The sequence below is a fragment of the Vanessa cardui genome, chromosome 4 (genome assembly GCF_905220365.1).
Source record: "Vanessa cardui chromosome 4, ilVanCard2.1, whole genome shotgun sequence".
NCBI classification, from domain to species: domain Eukaryota; kingdom Metazoa; phylum Arthropoda; class Insecta; order Lepidoptera; family Nymphalidae; genus Vanessa; species Vanessa cardui.
In genome coordinates, this window is record NC_061126.1 from 6201077 (window position 1) to 6218562 (window position 17486).

Consider the following 17486-nt stretch of genomic DNA (forward strand, 5'->3'; position numbering starts at 1 on the left):
TTATACGAAACGACCAACCGCCAAACGTCTGCGTTTGTAAGCTCTTTACGTTACACGAAAATAACATTAGAAATAAGTGCGTAAAGGATGGTATCTTGTTGAATTATTGTATATTACGGACAGTACAGAATCTAATCAAGAGTATAGTTTATATAATATTGTTAAAAAAAATCACGAACGTGCATAATGTTGCATGACGCGTAATGATTACCTGATTAAGTTTTCAATAATTCGATTCGCAACAACAGATTTTATCGTATAAATCGATTGTCTCTAAGGGAAAATTAGGTAATAGAAAGAATATGGCTATCAAATCAATTAATGCTATGCTAATTTTATCCAATTGTCAGCAATTAATTAAGAATAAGAACTTAAGTATGCAGTTTGTTTAAATAATTAATGAACTCTACATTAAACTAGGGACTCGTTACTTAATTTTGTAAGTAACTTTTCGTAATAGAGTATCATTAACATTTGGATTACAATTGTCTTCACACTATATAGGAGTTAATGTACTGCAACACAATTATGGCAATACGTTAAACTGCGTTAAAATCTCAAAAAAATACTACAACATTCATTTATATATTTTTATATTCAGAATCATTTTGTAGATTATGTCACTAAACAAATGAGTAACGACTGAACCAATTCTTTTAATTATCAATTTTTTTATGTGTTTTCCGCGTGGATTGGACCCGGCTGGTAGCGCTGTGAACGTGAATCAAACAAAAAAATTAAATACCTAATAAAAATAATATGGGTCGACTGAAGTCGGGTCGAGCAAGTAGTATTTTTACAAATAGACACGAATTATAATTTACAAGTTTTATTGCACCTTCATTGTTATCTCATGAATAAGATACGTGTTGCTAAACAAGTAGGCATATTATTTATCTTAAGTAAACGATAGGCTATACTTGCATTAAAACAATTTGATTACGATTATAACATCGAATCTTATCTTTGGCCTAAATTAGAATAGAACGAAGTATTTGAACAACATTTATCCCTTGTAAATGTTGTACGCTGGCAAAGTTACAATCAACTTTCCTTCTCTTTTCTAGTTCGGATGAAATGACCAAAATTTTTGTTTTGTATTTGCTGGTCAGGCATTTTCTAACCATCGTTATATAAACATATATTTTTGATGGAATTGTGTTACTCGTTTGCTTACAAAATGTAGGCTGATAAGGTGTGCTGATTACTATCGCTCTTCGTAAACAGTAGTATCCTTGATAAAAATAATCATCTAATTCTATTCAAATAATTACCTCTGACTAGGGACACTTTAATATACCGTACATTTTTGTAAATTTTTAGATACTAAATGTGAACAGAAATTGTTGTCACAATTTTATCATTGGCTTTATATAGCCATATTTAGGTATAAAATATTTACACACAACAGCAAAAAGGTATTTATTTATAAAACGTATCTAGTACCTTAATTGTCAAATAACATCTTCAGACAAATTTTTCCTTATCACAAATGTTACATAAAATATCTGCTATATTTAACAAAACTATAAAACTTTTCTTATAAAATTCTGTTTATTAAGTGGTATATGACAGCATTTTCGTGTTAAAATATGCAACAGTACACGTACTTATTTTTACCTAGAGCTACTGTTCTATATATGTATATTTATACACGCATTTACATACAGTTGCTTTGAGTTCAAAGAACAAGAATTTTTATTTAAAAATATTGGAATTACAAAAACAAAAACCGTCGTTAAATTTAATGTTATTATTTATTTCAATGATATTAAAAATATTTGTTAGAAAAAAAATAAACCCAATTTCTTTATGATTAACCCATTACTAATTACTCAATGTCCGTAGCATATTAGACTTACCGTGAACTTACTATATTATGATGAAAAAATGAAGAATAACCCAAACATCTCTATAATAAAATCCAACTAATCTTTTTTAGGTTAATACTTTTCCGGATTTTTAAACTTCTTTTTTTTTCAATTTTTTTCAATAAACTAAACAGCGTTGAATTCTATAAGATAACAACTGTGAAATGTTTAACGAAATTTTTTTTCGCTTCGATTTATTTATCTACACGCAAAATTGTAGAGAAGATATTTTGAGCCTGCGCCGCTGCGGAAATAACGACGCTCGGCCGTGACCCGAAAGCGTTTCATACATTTTCTAACGAACTCGTCTCGTGAAACGGCACATGTTTACGTTTTTTTTATATCTGGATCATCCGGGCTGAATAAAGCACCAACTACCACTAGTTCTATCTAGTATAAAAATATGTCTTAAAATATGAAAATCTACGACATATTTTCTTTTGTACTTAACGAAAGTAATTTTTATTTATAAACATAAGTTCATTGACATTTTGCAGTCTACTTACATTTTTATTATTTTTCATCTACCTATATTGTTTTAAATGTTTAGATCTATTTGAAAATATGCGCTGTATACTTTATCCCGTCGCTTCATCGAGAATAGACTTTAACCTATAAAATTGGTAATATTTTTCACATTAACGCCAGTTTCCGAGCAATATGCCTCAGTACTTAACAGTTCGACAGTTCGCTTATCGGGTACGCAAGGTTTGACGATAAGGCGGTCTGCGCGCACGCAGTCGTCAGTGCCGTAATAGACGCCGGCGCACTAGCTCACGGTGATCACGGCTCCACTGTCCACTGAAACGATATGACCGCTACACGTTTGAAAATATAAACAATATTACTAAACTGCCGGTCCGTGTTTAGTAAACTTTTGTGTTGTGCCGAACATCGCATTTAACTTTAACTTGTACAGTTTAGTGGGAGAATAACGCTGCGAGTTGACTGGTAAGTTTAAATATTCACTACTAAGTTTTATCTCGTGTGAAAGTGTTTAAGTTAAGAAGCAGATTAGAACAGATCACGTCGATAGTGAAAATAAAATGATACCGACACACGGTGACCGTGGAGTTTATTTGTTATGGCGATGCGGAAAGTAACTGCTAACTGCCTGTAATTGACAACAACTAGCCTAGCGCCGAGTGTCGTCCGACAGCGCAGCCGACCGTAACCGGCAACTTGGATCTATTTTCACTCACTATAGATACCTCTCATGTTCAAACTTTCTTAAGTTATTTCAATAAAAATAAACATTTTCCATCTCACGTTTACACTGTCGCTACATACAGTTGAGAATCACGCTCACTCTCACTAAAACGGGAACTATTAGTACTATGTAAATTGATTGGATAAATAAAAGTATACAAGGCTAAATAATTAGTTAACTTAATTCGTTACACGTTTTAAATATAAGTGCAAGTTTATATATTGTTTTTGTTTAAATTGTAAAACATTCAACAACTCTTATCATGAGTATGCTTTTAAAGTAACAAAAGATCTTAGTATTTTTTTCATCTTTTTAATTCAATGGTAATTAAGTAAATGGAGCGATACCGAAGAAATAGATGTTAACATTTTTGTTTATTTGTGAAATAATTCAGTAACGATTTTCGTTACGGCTCTCACCTTGAGTTTTCGTTAAGAAACATCTGTTCGATTGACATGAAATAAGCTGTAAATGTATGGAATATTTATATTTTTATTATATTTATATTTCAAAAAACTTAAACACCATGCACTTTAAGGCATAATACTAATAATTTAACACAAAGATATGCAACAAACCTTAAGCCCCTTTTGTTATTAAATCAATATAAATTGTAAAAAGTCGATTAGCAGGTTTAGGAAGAAAACCAAAGATAACTCTACCCAAAATTTTGCAAGACTTAAATCTACTATTTTTTATTTTGTAATCGGCTTTGATACTGAAAAACAAATGATTATTTTGCAATAAAGAAAGACTAACTCATCTTGCAACTTCTATTGCTAACTGACCAATACATGTTACAACTTGTGATCTTTTCTGAAGAAGTTCTGGTAAATAACAATATAACAAGAACTGATAATTCAAACGATGTGTTTCTACAAACAAAAACATAAACGCTAAGGGAAAATAAGAAACCTTTTCTCAGCGTTGCTGATACAGATGACGTCGTATAGAGAACAGCGTCAGATCAAATATGTAGGTTTTTAATTCGACTTTATTATTGAAAAAAAGAATGTAAGCTTTTTATGAAACTGGAAATAAAATTCATATAAAACAGTACGTAGGATTAAATACAGATATTTTCTAAAACTGTATTTTTGTACTTTTCGAACGAATTAATTTGACAAACATTCCTTTTCATAAAATTCTGAGAGCTATTATTCATTTGTACTCTTGTATAAGTTATAGAACATACACACCCATAGATTTACAACGACATTCTACTATTTGTGAAATACAAAATACTTATCTGATTTTCTCAATATTTGTTTATAATCATGCTACATACAGCTACATATATATTTATATGTGTAGCCGTTCAATATAACAAAAGCCATTGAAATAACTCTGCTGCAAGTTATTAAATTCTATTTGGATACGAGCATAGATCCAAAGAAAATTGAATATTAAGTAGTCTTTATTAGACCAATTAAAATGAATCAAATTTGGAATATAAATAAGAACAATAATCTATAATAATTTAATAAAAATCGGAGGTCTTCATGTCCGTGACATGCACAGAATTATAAATGACCGAAATATATAAACAGAAGTTAAAGTAAATCAACTTATATTTAAATTTTATTGTATTTTTTAATCTTGATGACGTTTTTGATTGCTGAAACATACTTGGCCTATTTATTTGGACTATATTAGGTATTATGAATTTAATGTTGACATTTGATAGTATATTTTTGATAAATAGCTTTAATACATTGTTTTTATTTTAGTACAGCTATTTACATTTAAAACTAGGTTTTTATTTAAGATATTTCTACAAATTACTTTGTACAGACATGGCAGCCGCCCATTATATCTTTGATATTGAAAAATAAAAAAATAAAAACATTAGACTAGCTGCCAGTGACGCGACCACCGTTACTCATTTATCAAAACATTGCTAATCTATTACCACATTCATTACATTTATTCAATAATAATAATGATCAAACTCTTAGACTTATGATTATACGTGCACATTAAATTGTATGCTGTTTGAATATTAATTTGTAAATAAATGTACAATTATATCTCGAGATATAGCTAAAAATAAATGTAAAAGAGTCAGCCAAGAACGTGGTCGGTAACCTACGTAACGTACTCATACTTTGTTAGCAGATATATTTTGGCAGTCTATAGATAAGAGTACTTACACAGACAACGCTCGCAATAAGCTCTATCTACAACCTACATACGTTCGATATTAAATCCTATAATCTCTATTTCAAATTAAATGCCAAGCAGCGCCATAATAAAAAACATCACTAAATGTCGCAGGCTTTTTTAAATAATGATTGTAAATTCTTTACAATTATAAAAATGTCCGAATTATAAAATCTTCCCATCTTTATTCTTTCTATCTCTATTTGAAATTAAATATCAAGCAAAGCCATAATAAAAAGCATCACCAAAATACGAAGTCGTTTAAATAATTATTTTGTACAATTATAAGAAAGGCCGTTTTGTATAATCTACCATCTTTATACTAATAAAGTAAAATTTACAAGATTTTAGTAGTGTCCATTTTATGAATAAAATAATCTTAATTATTATTAATAAAATAATATAATATACCAAACATTAAAAGTAATTATAACTATATTAATTTTAACAAAACTTCCTCGTTTGAACTTTTGGAACGGTTACTAGAACAAGATCTGAAAAAAAGGATGTCCTTAACAATATTTTTTTAATAAATATATTCTGTAGTAGTTATAGTAATTATATTGATATATATAGATATTATAATTAAAATATATATTTATCTTTTACCCTCTTCTTCACCGAACAGACCTAATGTAAGCAATATTATATTACATTTATGGAATATGCGAATGTTGTATCGCCTACATTCTTCTCTTCCTTATTATTGAGCAAGCAGCTATAAACAGGTAAGTCGGTATAAGGAATTGCACCGATCTGATTTCTAATTGAAATATATATTAAAATAAAGATTATATATTTTAGTTTTTTTTTTTTTTATTTTATAAATGTCTCTGGTACCTGCGTCATAATTGCTTTTCCTAGGCTTTATACATTTCAAGCATTGATGAGCGACAGAAATACATTGAACATACTATTAAATGTGACACGATTCTTCTGTAAAAAAGAAATAGTTCTTAAAAAAAATTCAATATGTTAACTCCAACTCTATATAGAGAAATACTCTATAAAAAGCTCTTAGGATCTTAGACTATAATAGTCACTATGACAGATATTTCACTATTAATAGAATTTAAAATGTTCAATATTTGTTATGTTAATATGGAAAATATATCTTACATTCAATTGTAAATTCATGATACGACTACTATAGAATTTTATTTTGCAGCACTTTTATATCGATGTATTAACCTACTTGTGCGAATTTGTTTCTGCGAGTTAAACATAGCTAAGAAATGGGTTAGTAGGTACAAGTTTTCATTCGAATGGTGGCGAACAGTTTTACAAGCTTTATTACTCATTTGAAGATTTGTGTTGAGGATTTAAAAGAGCAGCCAAAATCTTGGGTCGAATACATTTTATGTGTATGTAAAATCGCAATATATGTAAATAACTAAAAGTTACAAATCAGCTATAGAGATAAATGTACCGTTTTATCTTGTCAAGTGTGAAATTTAATGACAATGGAGCGTTACTAAATGAGACAAGTCGTTAACCGTTATATTACATATTGATCATTGGTTATCTTAAATAACTGTTATCTCTGAGCAAACATTTATCGACATGAATGTACCCATTGAATTGCAATAAGTGGTACTCACCTATAAACTATACTGGTCGACTCGCCGGATATTGTCTGAATGCTTACTTCCTCGAAGTTCGCTTAATATTACGTTTATGAGAAGTCTTGGTATATGAATACTTAATTTGTGAATAATACAGGGTTAATAGAAAGTCGGATCATACCCACATATGTTGTTTATACGTATGTTTATTCATGTATCCTTTAGATTTTTTATATTTAAAAAAAAAATTACTGCACTTATTTACGTATCATCTAACGTTGTCAGTACTTAAATACAATGTTATGATATTCCATTGTTTTTTGGTTTTAGATTTTACGGAAAAACGAAATCCAGTTAACACTATTATATAATGATATCGTATAATAAGTGGACTTTAAGAGGCTATACCGTATGTTTAAGAGTTAATTACGTGTTTTTGTGGAAAAAAATATTTTTGCCGACTTATTACTAGTAAAAAAACGGACAGTCTATCCAAGGAAGCACTACGAAGAGTATAAGAGATGCCACCAAAATTTTGTGGAAAATAAATGTAGATCTTTAAAATTCCGACCGTGTGTATCTTCTTTATACGAGATAGAGTTACTATTTTATGTTTAAAAATATGTAAGATAACCTTAGGTCAATTTATTTGATCCTTAAGGTTAATCCTTATCGAAGTAAATATCATATTAATTTTAAGTATTTTCTTTTAAAAAAAACTTATGTTTACACGGAGCGTATAGATCACTAGACTTAGATATATTTCTAATTTATCACATATTTTTCTAAAACATATTAGTTTATATTTTTATGATTATAAAAAACATGTAGTAAATTTACTTTACCTGTCTCGAAACGGTTAGCTAGTATATTTAATATTTTTTCTAATAAACATAAAACACTAATTACATGGAAAATTTTGAAAATACAACCTTTTATTTATAACAATCTTATCTTAAGACTGATTACATAAATCTCCTACATAAGCTTATATTTTGCATAGTTTCCATACATTACAGGATATATTAATTGAAACAATTGTATTTGACTAACTTGGCTTTGTATATTTTAAATTTTAAAAAAGAGTAATTACTGAGTTTCTTGCCGGCTCTTCTCGACAGAATCTATTTTCCGAACCGGTGGTCGCTTCACTTAATTGTAAAATGACGATTCAAAAGTGCTTGTAAAAGCTTTCTTGAATAAAGTTTATTTTGATTTGATTTGACACACTTTTTAAATGTCATTTCTTTTATGTATATTTTGATTATAATTTTATGTTTAATCAATTTTAAAAACCCATTTACAAGTTCCATTCGTATTGAGTATTTTTTTCATCTCCGTAATCTTGTCACCCACACAAACAAGTATAGCTTTTTTGTACCGTCACCGTTAGACGATCTATACCCTACTCTATAACAACTTTCGTTTGCCGCTTGAACTAAATCCATCCTCTATAGGAAATTATATGACGAAACTAGAACAAAGATGCCTAATACGTGCAATTTAGCAACACGTAGCTGAATTTGCCATTTATTTTAAAAGACACATTCGTAAATATCAGACTAGTAATCAAATTAATTATTTGTTTGTATTTAGTTGGGCACTCCGAGAAACAACATTAAAGACCAAAGAAAATATATATAAAACAAACAAAATAAAACATATATGTGATTCAAACATATTCTTGTACCAGAACTTCTTTCGAATTTGTTGTCCTGTCATGTATGCGAGGGGATCTGTGGTGTATAAAATGTCCCATGCATTTAGCACTAGCCAGGTCAGGTAAAGGTCAGGAGAAATTACATACAACATTTACCATTGAAGCTGTTTGTGAAAGTAACTTAAGTTTTACAAAGTTCCTAATCGTTTTAATTAATAACAAGAATATACAATGTTCAATATAAAAATATCCAGAAAGAAATCCTATAACGTAATAAAGATACAAGTCGGAAGAAATCTCAAAATAAACGAGAATTTATAAAATATTATGAATTTATACTTTGCGTTAAGACAATGATTGTTTTTTTTTTGCAAATCTTAACGAACACATTATATTCAAATTATAAAACAGCTGTCATTTGTGCATTATTTCATAAACGCTCCCCACACACTTCCCGCTTAACGTGCAGTAATTGAACAGACTAACACGTTCACCGCAACTATATTTTGTCCTCACATGCATAAGTAATAAGTAGACATCGGATTATATGCACTATCAAAATGCCAAAATATGCATGCAAATATGCACTCAAAATGGCGAAATAGCACAAAAAAAAAACATTTATAATTAGATTTTGGCATTTATTTAAAGTATAACCTCTAGTTATAATTAATTATAATCTATAAGACCTAAAAACCCTAGAAAAAACACAACTTATTTATTATAATTTTAGTGATATTAAAAAATAACACATTTTCCATGTTTTCCTCAGCAAACTTGTGACGTTTTTCACTTAATATTCAATTTATACGCCGAAAATGACCTTTCGACACTAACTGACGTTACCGGACAAAACTTGAAATTTGGCACCATTCCTGTAGATACCTCTCCAGGAAGAGTTTGTCCGGTGCCGATGATAAAGGCGTCAATTTTTTTTGCCCCATCAAGACCGGTTTTTATTATATTACACGCCTAACATTTCTAAACTACGGAAATAAGCACTCTTAATGAAAAAGTGCCCAAATATGCAATAACGCTGTATAAATAGTATTATATTGACTGAGACATTAAGTGATGACCAAGATATTGAGAGAGAGCGTAGGGCATTGTCGGTCCGGGGTAATATGTTGGCACATAGATTTGCTAGATGTACAAGAGAAATTAAAATAACACTTTTTAAAGCTTATTGCCAAAACCTCTATTCTGGCAGTCTATGGGCAAGCTTTACACAACGGGCCTACAGTTCCTTACGTATTCAATACAATAATGTATTTAGAGCTCTATTCTGGCTTCCTCGACATTGCAGTGCTTCAGCTATGTTTGCTGATGCTGGAGTTAATGACTTTTATGCTATTTTGCGCAAAAAGGTAGCGTCATTAGTACGGCGTGTTCGAGAAAGCACGAATAAAATTTTGAATTTAATTAGTGAAAGAATGGACTCAGACTTGTACAGGAGATTCACTGAACTACATGTTCTGAGAAATTAATAATATTAAATAAATAAATATTAATTATGTAATACTAACATAGAATAAGTTAAATTGTATACTAACAAATATGGACTATTATTGTCTGAAAATAAATGAATTATTATTATTATTATTATATGCATTTGCATATGCAATGCATATCATCCGATGTCTGGTAATAAGTAAACGCCGCCTTTATTTTACATTGTCACGAATAAAGTTTGAATTAAAAAGAAAAAAGCCTTTGTGTCAACACCCTCATTTTTAACTAAAAGGGTCGTCTTAGAAATATACATTTGAAGCATATAATATTTTTAATGCCTAATTGTTTCATATATTTTTATAGAGATACAAAATTTCTATGCTATTGATGATATCAGCTCTATTGATTTTAATCGTGCACACTTTCCTACATATATATGAAATTTCATTCCTTCCATTACATATATATGTAAATGGAATGCCTAATAGATTAATGAATAATATCATCTTTAAGAACCAAAAACAACTTTAAAAAGTTAAAAATGTATGATGTTAGAAATAAAAATACACGACCAATGCAATAATCAAAATGTAGTAAAAAAAATGTTTTTTTTCTTTCGTCAGAGATTCTACGTTCTAGCAGGCATGGCAATGAAGGAATGGCTGCAATGGTTACCGCCACCTCGGTCGCTGCTTGCATTGCTGATCGCCGTGGCTGGCTTCAGCGGCCGGCTCTTCGCTGCCCACGTGACACATTCGCCGACACTTCTCGTCGACACTTGCCACTCTCTATGCCGACTCGTCGGTCTTATAACTACTTTACTAGCCTATAAGGTATCTAATTTAAATGATCTAATAATAAAGAGTTTCACACTGTTTCAACATTGAATTGCTTAAAATATTCAGCAAAACGTTTAAACAGCTTACACAAAACCATTATCATTATAAAGAGTATTGTGGCATGAAATCGATTTGTGCTAATTATAAAACAATTATTATCCATGACTACAACTAATTGAGGAATTTCAAATTAGTAAATGGACCAGACATAATTAATTGGTGTAAATGTTTATGAATGTATGTTTGTGTTTAGTATGAGCGTGCGGATGAGGGCACCGGGCGCGAGGGTCGGCTACGGAACACATTTGGATGGGCTCGTATCGAAGTTGTGGGCCGTCTGTCCGTGCACATATTGTTCGCATCGTTTGCGCTCGCCCTCGTCGTAAACGCGCTGCAACTCGGCGTCCACTCCTCTCACGTGCAGCCGCCTCGCTACCCGAGAGTGATAGTCAGCAGTGCTGTCATTGGTCTTCTGTTTAATGCCATCAACTACATGCTACTTGCTGGTAAGCATGTCGCAATGTTTAAGTAGCTTCATAAAAAAAGTTTACGTAGGTTAACCATTAGCACGTTTCAACACAGGGTTGTAAAATACAAAACAAGCACACAAGCCCAATGCATGAGCGCAGTTATCAATTGATAACTCAATTATATGGAATAGAGATAATTATAATATTAAATATGTTATTGTACGGCAAGATCAGTATATAACTACTACTGTGATATCTTCCACGGAAGTTGAAGGTGCCGTACATACACGTTCACAGGTATATTCAATTATTGTAGTAGTTTAGTTGTTTTCTACATACAGGACTAGGTAAAGTAACAGCCTGTAAATTTCCCACTGCTGAGCTAATGACCTCCTCTCCCATTAAGGAGAGGGCTTGGAACATATTCCACCACGCTGTTCCAATGCGGGTTGATGGAATGCACATGTGGCAGAATTTCAATGAAATTAGACACATGCAGGTTTCCTCACGATGTTTTCTTTCACCGCCGAGCCCGAGATGAATTATAAACTCAAATTAAGCACATATATACATATGTATAGTGGTGCTTGCCTGGCTTTGAACCCGAAATCATCGGTTAGGATACACGTGTTCTAACCACTGGGAGGACTAGGTACGAGATAAATATTTATTATTAAGAATTATATCACAACTGGAAACTATTTAATAATATAGGATTTAGTAATGTCGTTTAATTTAATTTATATAACCAAATTATAATGTAATTTATTTTAATACAGTCATTATCTGGTACATAATATCAAAAAAAAATTTTTTATATTATTTTTATAGCACTATCGTAGTCACTGTTATGTCAACGACCACGAAACCACGAACGTTTTAACCACAGCGTGAAAATATAATCGAAGTAACAAAATGCAATTTAGCTCTCAGTAGTGTTATAAATATATATTACACATTATGTTACAATATAATAGAAGAGTCGAGATGTCCCAGTGGTTAGAACGCGTGCATCTTAACCGATGGTTGCGGGTTCAAACCCAGGCAAGCACCGCTGATTCATGTGCTTAATTTGTCTTTATAATTCATCTCGTGCTCAGCGGTGAAGGAAAACATCGTGGTGAAACCTGCATGTGACATATTTCATAGAAATTCTGCCACATGTGTATTCCACCAACTCGTATTGGAACAGCGTGGTGGAATATGTTCCAAACCTTCTCCTCAAAGGGACAGGAGGCCTTTAGCCCAGCAGTGGGAATTTACAGGCTGTTGTTGTTGTTTTTATTATAATATTGTTATTATTTGGAAATCTCAGGTAGAGAACTAAGCTACAGTCGACGGTTGAGTATGACAGAGGGAGGCGAAGTAATACTAAAGACTGGATCAGCAGAGCCTGTGCTCGCTCACGCACCGACTGATATAGCCAGTAAGTTAAATTGTATTTAATATCATATAATAATAATGTCCACGTCTTTTAATCTAGCTGATGATCCAGAGTCCAAACAGGAGCAAGAGTAAAATCAACATCGAAATATACTTTATTCAAGGAGGCTTTTACTAGCACAGTTGAATGGTTATTTTACAATTGTATCAATTGAAGCTACTACTGGTTCGAAATACAGAATCTACCGAGAAAATCAGCAAGTAACTAAGTAGTTACTGTTTTTATAATGAATGAATTTATTGTCTTTTCTTTATACTCATAATGTCATAGAATACGAGTGGAAACATAAAAAGCACAGTACCAGAAAATTCACACTCTCTCTGACTTCTAACTCTTAACAGAAATTCAACAGATTTATTTTATTATCTCGGTCTGTAAATGGGAGTCGTTGTAATTAAAATAGTACAACCGGTAAATATTCCTTTGCGCACAACGCATAAAAAAATGGTTTAGAAACTATTCCACCATGCCGTTCCCCATATAGGTTGGTGGAACGCATGTATTACATGAAGGATTCCAGACGATGTTCTCATGAAAATCTGTTTAGCCCGAGTTTAAATGCTTTATCTAATTATATTTTTATTACCTCTATGGGCGGGTCAAGGTGAATGGGCGAATTATATACACTCAGACTCTGAAATATATAACAGTGTAACTACTTAACTCACAAGAATATGTTATAGTGTGCTTGAAATTCTCAGGTAGTCTATTTGTGATGGGAGCAGGCTTGACTCTGGAATGGGAACCCATTGCAGCTAAGCTAGCCGACCCCGCTCTCTCGGCCAGCGCCGCCATTATCCTCGTCATATTCAACTATCCCTTCAGTAAGTCATTCCAAAATTTCAAATTAAGAACACAACATTTTATTTCTTATATTTTTTTAATTTCAAAAATGGAATTGTTTTATGCATTTCATGTACTCTGAAGTATAAAGTATCAAATGTTTAATTCAATCAAGTAAGGCTTCGTAACTCATTATATATTCATTGTTCACCTTATGAATGCTGTCAAGAAGACTCATCTTCTGATTAAATTTATGCATGCCTTTACATGTCTGGCCGTTATGGTAGTTCATATTACGAAGTTGGGTCAATGACATGTCTACAAGTATTTGTGGAAGCAAATTGTTTATTTGTAATAAAGTATAATACGTACATATATACCTTTATGTAGGTAGTTGTATCACAAACAAAATCTGAATTAAAATTTCAATGTAAATTTATATAAAAACTTTTTGCTATCGTCCCAAAATATGAGTATTCAAAGGCATATATTATTTTTTAGTTTGTTTTATTATTAACAACAATGAACTTTTAGACGTACGTACATGGGTGTTTTTTTATCCAAAAATCTTTTTGGTTTCTTGTGGTTTTTTATGAGTGTAAAATTTGCTTTTAAAGTTTTCGTATTATATAATTATTAAAAGCTATTATGATCTTTATTATTATATATTATTTGGTAGGGCTTTGTGCAGGCCCGCCTGGGTAGGTACCACCCACTCATAAGATATTCTACCGCTAAACAACAGTACGCAATATTGTTGTGTTCCGGTTTGAAGGGTGAGTGAGCCAGTGTAACTATAGGCACAAGAGACATAGCATCTTAGTTCCCATGGTTGGGGGCGCATTGACGATGTAAGGAATATTTAATATTTATTACAGTGTCATTGTCTATGGGTGATGGGGACCAACTACCATCAGGTGGCCCATATGCTCGTCCGCAAACCGATTCCATAAAAAAAAAAACTCATTATGTCACTTAAATGAATGTGAACACAGCTTATATTTGTGCGCGTGTAACAGTGCGCGCTGCGGGGCTAGTGTTGCTGCAAACAGTGCCCGAAGGTCTGGGCGCGTGCGAGCTGCGTGCGGCCGCGTTGCGCGTGCCCGGCGTGCTCGCCATACACGAGCTGCACGTGTGGCAGCTGCACAGAGACCGACTCGTCGCCACGGCGCACATCTCGTATGATTCGCAAGAGGTAATGTGCAACAATCTATTTATAATAATATTTTAGAAATACAAGAAATGTTTAGTCTAAAAACCCAAAAGACTTTCCTCGACTATTATGGAGAAAGATTGGAAAATTTAATTCGTCATACTTGTTTATGATGACACCGACTTTTCTTTTCAAAGATTTAAATTTCCTAACAATCTTATATATTAATAAGGTAAGCGTCATTGTGGGGCGATAATAAGGCTGCAAAATCAAAATAAACTTTATTCAAGTAGGCTTTTACAAGCACTTTTGAATCGTCATTTTACAATTAAGTGAAACTACCACCGGTTCGGAAAGTAGATTCTACCAAGAAGAACCGGCAAGAAAAAAAAGAACTGTGGTCGTAGACATTGTACAGAAAATGAAAAAGGATTACAATTTAAAGAATCATTAATTTTAGACAGCGGAATTATAAATTTTAGATCATTATCGATATTTCAATATTTTTAAATCTTTTCAGTTTCAGTTAGATGCAATTATGGCCTGTATTCCTTATTCTTCTTTGACAAATTACCTTCGAAATTCGAATTAATTACTTTTGTAACTAATATGTCAATTGATCATTTCTAGGCATACTTCCGCAGTTCGAGTGTCGTCTGCGATATATTTAAGCGCCATGGGATTGGTTTAGTCACATTACAACCAGAATTCACTCTCTCCACAATGTCTGGTAAGAATATTTTTTATTCGTTTAAGAAAGAACACGTATCTAATTTTTTTTTAATATTAAAATTCAATTTTACAAATAATGATAGTTACATTTTGTATGTACAATACACAGTAGTAATTGCATTCTTGATTAAAGATTAAAAGCTCCGATAACCTCAACAATTTAAAATAAAAATAAAAACAGAATACCAATGAAAACTCTCACAACCGGTAACTACTTTTTATTTTTTAATCTGTTAACTTAAGCAATCTAATGCTTAAGTTAACATATTAAAAGAACGAGTACTTGTAGTACTCGTTCTTATTTTAAATTTTATAAAAATGACGTTTCTATAGTAATTTTAAATCTCTAACAGGTACAGATGAAGAAAAGAAAATGTTGATAGATTTTGCAAATGTGGCTTGTTCCTGTCCATGCGCTAAAGAGTGCACCGCGCCTCGGTGTTGCCAAGCTGCTCAGATACCCTCCATTACTCGCATTTGAGTATATTTTTTTATTGAAGATGACTTATCGGAACCATTGACAATTGAAGTCCGAGTGTGACATTCACACCGTTGGAAAATTAAACAAACATTGGTGTACAATTCAGTTAATAATAAGATTATTATAATCTGAATCAAAATATTTTGAAAACGATCATTATTTAGACATATCATTACATAATGGTAACAGGGTAAAGATTGTGCTCATATTTTGGAAAATGTAGGTGTTTAGTGTGAGGCTTTTTGTTATACGATTAATATCACTTAAAACTTTAGCGGATGCACATGAATTAAACATGAATAACCGCTCAATTTTATTAATTTGAACTCGTTATGAGTTATTTGTACATATTACATATAAGTAGTTGTTAAGATTGTACCACAAATACAGAAACTAGTACAACCAAAGAACTTTCGGAAGTCATAGCAAATGTTTTTATATACGTAGCAGTTATTCATTTGTATATCGGAGAGAAAGTCGAAAAGACGTGATAGAAGGTCGCTTCGATATTGTACGTATATTTTTACTATTTTTGTACGAAACAAAATGTCATTGTTGTGATCGAGATTATAGTCTAATAATATAATATTATTTAGAAAGAAAGAAATATATTCAATAAAAGTTATTACGTGGATTTGATATTTATGTTGATTTGTTACATTATTCCCACCAGTTAATTAAAACCTCATTGACAACTTGCCAATTTAATTATATTAGTTAAGGATTAGTGTTTGTATAAAAGATATATTATAATTTAGTATTTAAGAAAACTTACGAAATTATTATTAAAAGTGATGTTAAAAGGCCTTACTAATTTATATTTAACAATTTTTCTTATGCTATTTTATAATTGATAACTAAAGGAGGTTCTTCAATAAAACAGAGGGGTATAATTACACGATTTATTAAAAGATACAATCCAACAAACAGTGCTTTATTCTTATTTTATGTAACTCACTATTGACTTAACAAAGGAACCATAACAAATACTTATGCCATTATATAAATGTAATTTAGAGATGTATAATTAAACTCTGTTCCTCTCTTTCTACCAACATCGATTTGACATCCGAAAAAAGAAGACAGCATTGTGTATCTAATCACCACTATAACCGTTAATAACTAAATTTTACTTCTATTCAATTGTATGATAATTAGTGTGACAAATGTAAACATCGTTTGATATATCGACTTTTGTTATTATCCGAATACTAGGTAATCGATTCAAATAATTGTGATGTTCCTAGACAGTATTATATTATGGATAGCACGTTGATAATGTTATTTAGTTACTAAACGAATTACTCTTATTGACAATAATTAAGATAAGTTGTATACAAAGTTTTGTTGATTATTGATTGTAATATAAATATTATATATGAACAATGAAGTGTATTTTAATTTAACAATTTCTAAGTTTTCGCTTAAGTTTTAATAAGTAATAACTTTCATAACATGATTTTTATTATTATATCAACAATACAGCTTGAGCCCCTTATACTTAAGAAATATTGTTTTATAATCTAATTAAGTCTTATTTACGCGATTAAAATTATTACCTAGCAACACTAAGAATTACTAGAAAAATTATTTTTAATCTGTACTTAATATACTTTCTATTTCGAAAAATTATTATAAATTATTGCATGTGTCGTTTACATTT

The 17486-nt window shown here is 31.2% G+C and overlaps 1 protein-coding gene across 1 annotated transcript; it reads left to right on the forward strand.

Annotated features, from left to right (window-relative positions):
- Nucleotides 1–2599: 2599 nt before the first annotated feature.
- Nucleotides 2600–17367, forward strand: LOC124544348 (zinc transporter 1). The gene is made up of 8 exons (XM_047122853.1): nucleotides 2600–2822; nucleotides 10545–10754; nucleotides 11014–11266; nucleotides 12546–12656; nucleotides 13376–13498; nucleotides 14477–14652; nucleotides 15241–15340; nucleotides 15696–17367. Exons 2-8 carry the CDS (start codon nucleotides 10566–10568, stop codon nucleotides 15821–15823), a joined length of 1080 nt encoding a protein of 359 aa, XP_046978809.1. The 5' UTR covers nucleotides 2600–2822; nucleotides 10545–10565; the 3' UTR covers nucleotides 15824–17367.
- The last annotated feature ends 119 nt before the right edge of the window (nucleotides 17368–17486 follow it).